At 39.1% G+C, this 1917-nt stretch overlaps 1 protein-coding gene across 1 annotated transcript in view; it reads right to left on the reverse strand.

Annotated features, from left to right (window-relative positions):
* Positions 1-1787, reverse strand: part of fn1b (fibronectin 1b) — a 38662-nt gene extending 36875 nt beyond the window's left edge. The window contains exons 1-2 of the mRNA XM_014003001.1: positions 1538-1787; positions 1295-1417 (exon numbers count right to left, since the gene is read on the reverse strand). Of these exons, the coding sequence (XP_013858455.1) occupies positions 1295-1417; positions 1538-1676 (262 nt within the window). The 5' untranslated portion in view covers positions 1677-1787. The remainder of the gene's footprint in view (positions 1-1294; positions 1418-1537) is intronic.
* Positions 1788-1917: the final 130 nt, after the last annotated feature.

A 1917-nucleotide genomic window follows, 5' to 3' on the forward strand; every position in this document is an offset into this window, starting at 1 on the left:
TATATATACTGTAAAATTATCAACCAGGTGAAAAAGAAAAGAAAATGAGACATTTGACTGGAACGTTGAAGTTGAAGCTCAACTAGTTCACCAGTGTATTAGCCCCGCCCCCTCCACATAAGCAAAGAGGACTTTTCACATTTTAAAAACACAATTTATCTGTTAGAAAACATTGCATGAACCAATGAACTAGCTTCTATGACTCAGTACCTTCTGGAGTCAAACCAATTCAAAATGGCCGCCACAGCTAACTGCTAACACTAAAATTAATAAAAATCAGTCAGTTTTACAGATATTTCTATGAAAAAAAGTTTCAGCTTTATGTGTTTATATAGATCTTTATCTCAAATTAGCATTCGCAGTTAGCTTAAAATTAAAATTAGCTTTCAGGTTGTTAAGGGTATAGCGCTCGGCTAAAATCACAGCTAATTTCAGCTCAGTGTTTCAAAAAAAGGCTAAATTATAGCCATTTGAAATTAGCTTTGGTCTTTGATTATTTGTATTCAGTTTGTTAATTGATTAGTTATATACAGAGGTCTATAAATTACTTTTTACTAAGTAAAAAATACCTTGACAGAAAATGACAAAATAAATGTCACTGAGAAAAGTACTTATGTAAAAGTCATAAAACTGATGACACTGATGGATAAATAAAATAATAAATAAACTGTTAAATTAAAACATGTATCTACTGCCTCAGATTTACTCGAGGTTTAGTGGAAATAGTTGACATGATAATTTTTAAAGCACTTAAACAACTCGTTTCACGATGAGTTCAAACAGATTTAATTTATAACGAGTAACTAGTTGTAAAAGTAAAAGCATCATTTTTAGGTTTTAAAAGTAACAAAATAAAAGTAAAAGTCACGGTTAAAAAWTTTTTTTTGGTAATATTACAAATGCTCAAAAAAATTCCATAAGTGCTGTAACAAAATAAATGTGCTTAGTTACTATAAACCTCTGGTTATTTAAACTTTCAGCTGTGTAAGTGGCTGAATATTAGCCTTTTATAAAAAAAATAGCATTAGCAGTTAGTTGAAACTGGGATTAGCAATCAGCACAAAAATCAAAGCTTCAGCTCAGTATTTCTTCAAACGTGGTGGTCCAGMGTCACCCTGGGGCAATAAAYTCTAGCTCCGCCCCTGCTGAGGGTTCCTCTGCAGAAACCTGAGAATTTTTCAATCAATCACTAAATTTAACTGGAGTTAGTTGGGATTACAAGAGTCTGGATATAAATTATTATAATGTGGACCCATCTGGTCCTGCTGGACTCACCTGGTCCTGCTGGACTCACCTGGTTTAGTTTTACAGTTGATCCCTGCGGCTCCGTTGCAGGTGCAGACCAAGGTGTTGCCCCGGTACTGCTTCTCCCACTGCTGGTTCTGCCTGTAGGTCTGCCCGTTCTCCTCACAGCTCACTGACAAGAACCAACATCAGATTAATCCAAGATTAGGATTAAAAACACTCAGATTAAACAACAAAAATCAACTCCAAGCTCAAATAAAACCAGTAAAAAAGTCGAGTCTGTGGTTCTGACCTGGACTGAAAGCCGGGTCTTGAAGGTTCGGGTACACCTGGTACTGCCCGCTCTGTCTTTTGCCCTTCTTCGGTGCGCCATGGACCGCGCCAATTACGCAGAGCGCAACCAGAACCGCGCTCAGTGCGGCGCGGGTCATCCTGGGTTTTAATGCAAAATAAAAGTACAATAAAATAATTAAAGCGTGGAGAGATCTGGTTCTGGCTCCAGGCGGTCCGCTCTGCCGAACCCTGCAGCTGCTGCTGTCTCCAGGCTGAGCAGACCCGAGCGCGTTGCTTTTATACCAGAACCCCCCACCCACACCCCTGCTCCTGGTCCCCGTGGTCCGGACACACACACACACACACACACACACACACACACACACACACACACACACA

Source organism: Austrofundulus limnaeus, unplaced genomic scaffold (assembly GCF_001266775.1).
Source record: "Austrofundulus limnaeus strain Quisiro unplaced genomic scaffold, Austrofundulus_limnaeus-1.0 Scaffold16, whole genome shotgun sequence".
NCBI lineage: Eukaryota > Metazoa > Chordata > Actinopteri > Cyprinodontiformes > Rivulidae > Austrofundulus > Austrofundulus limnaeus.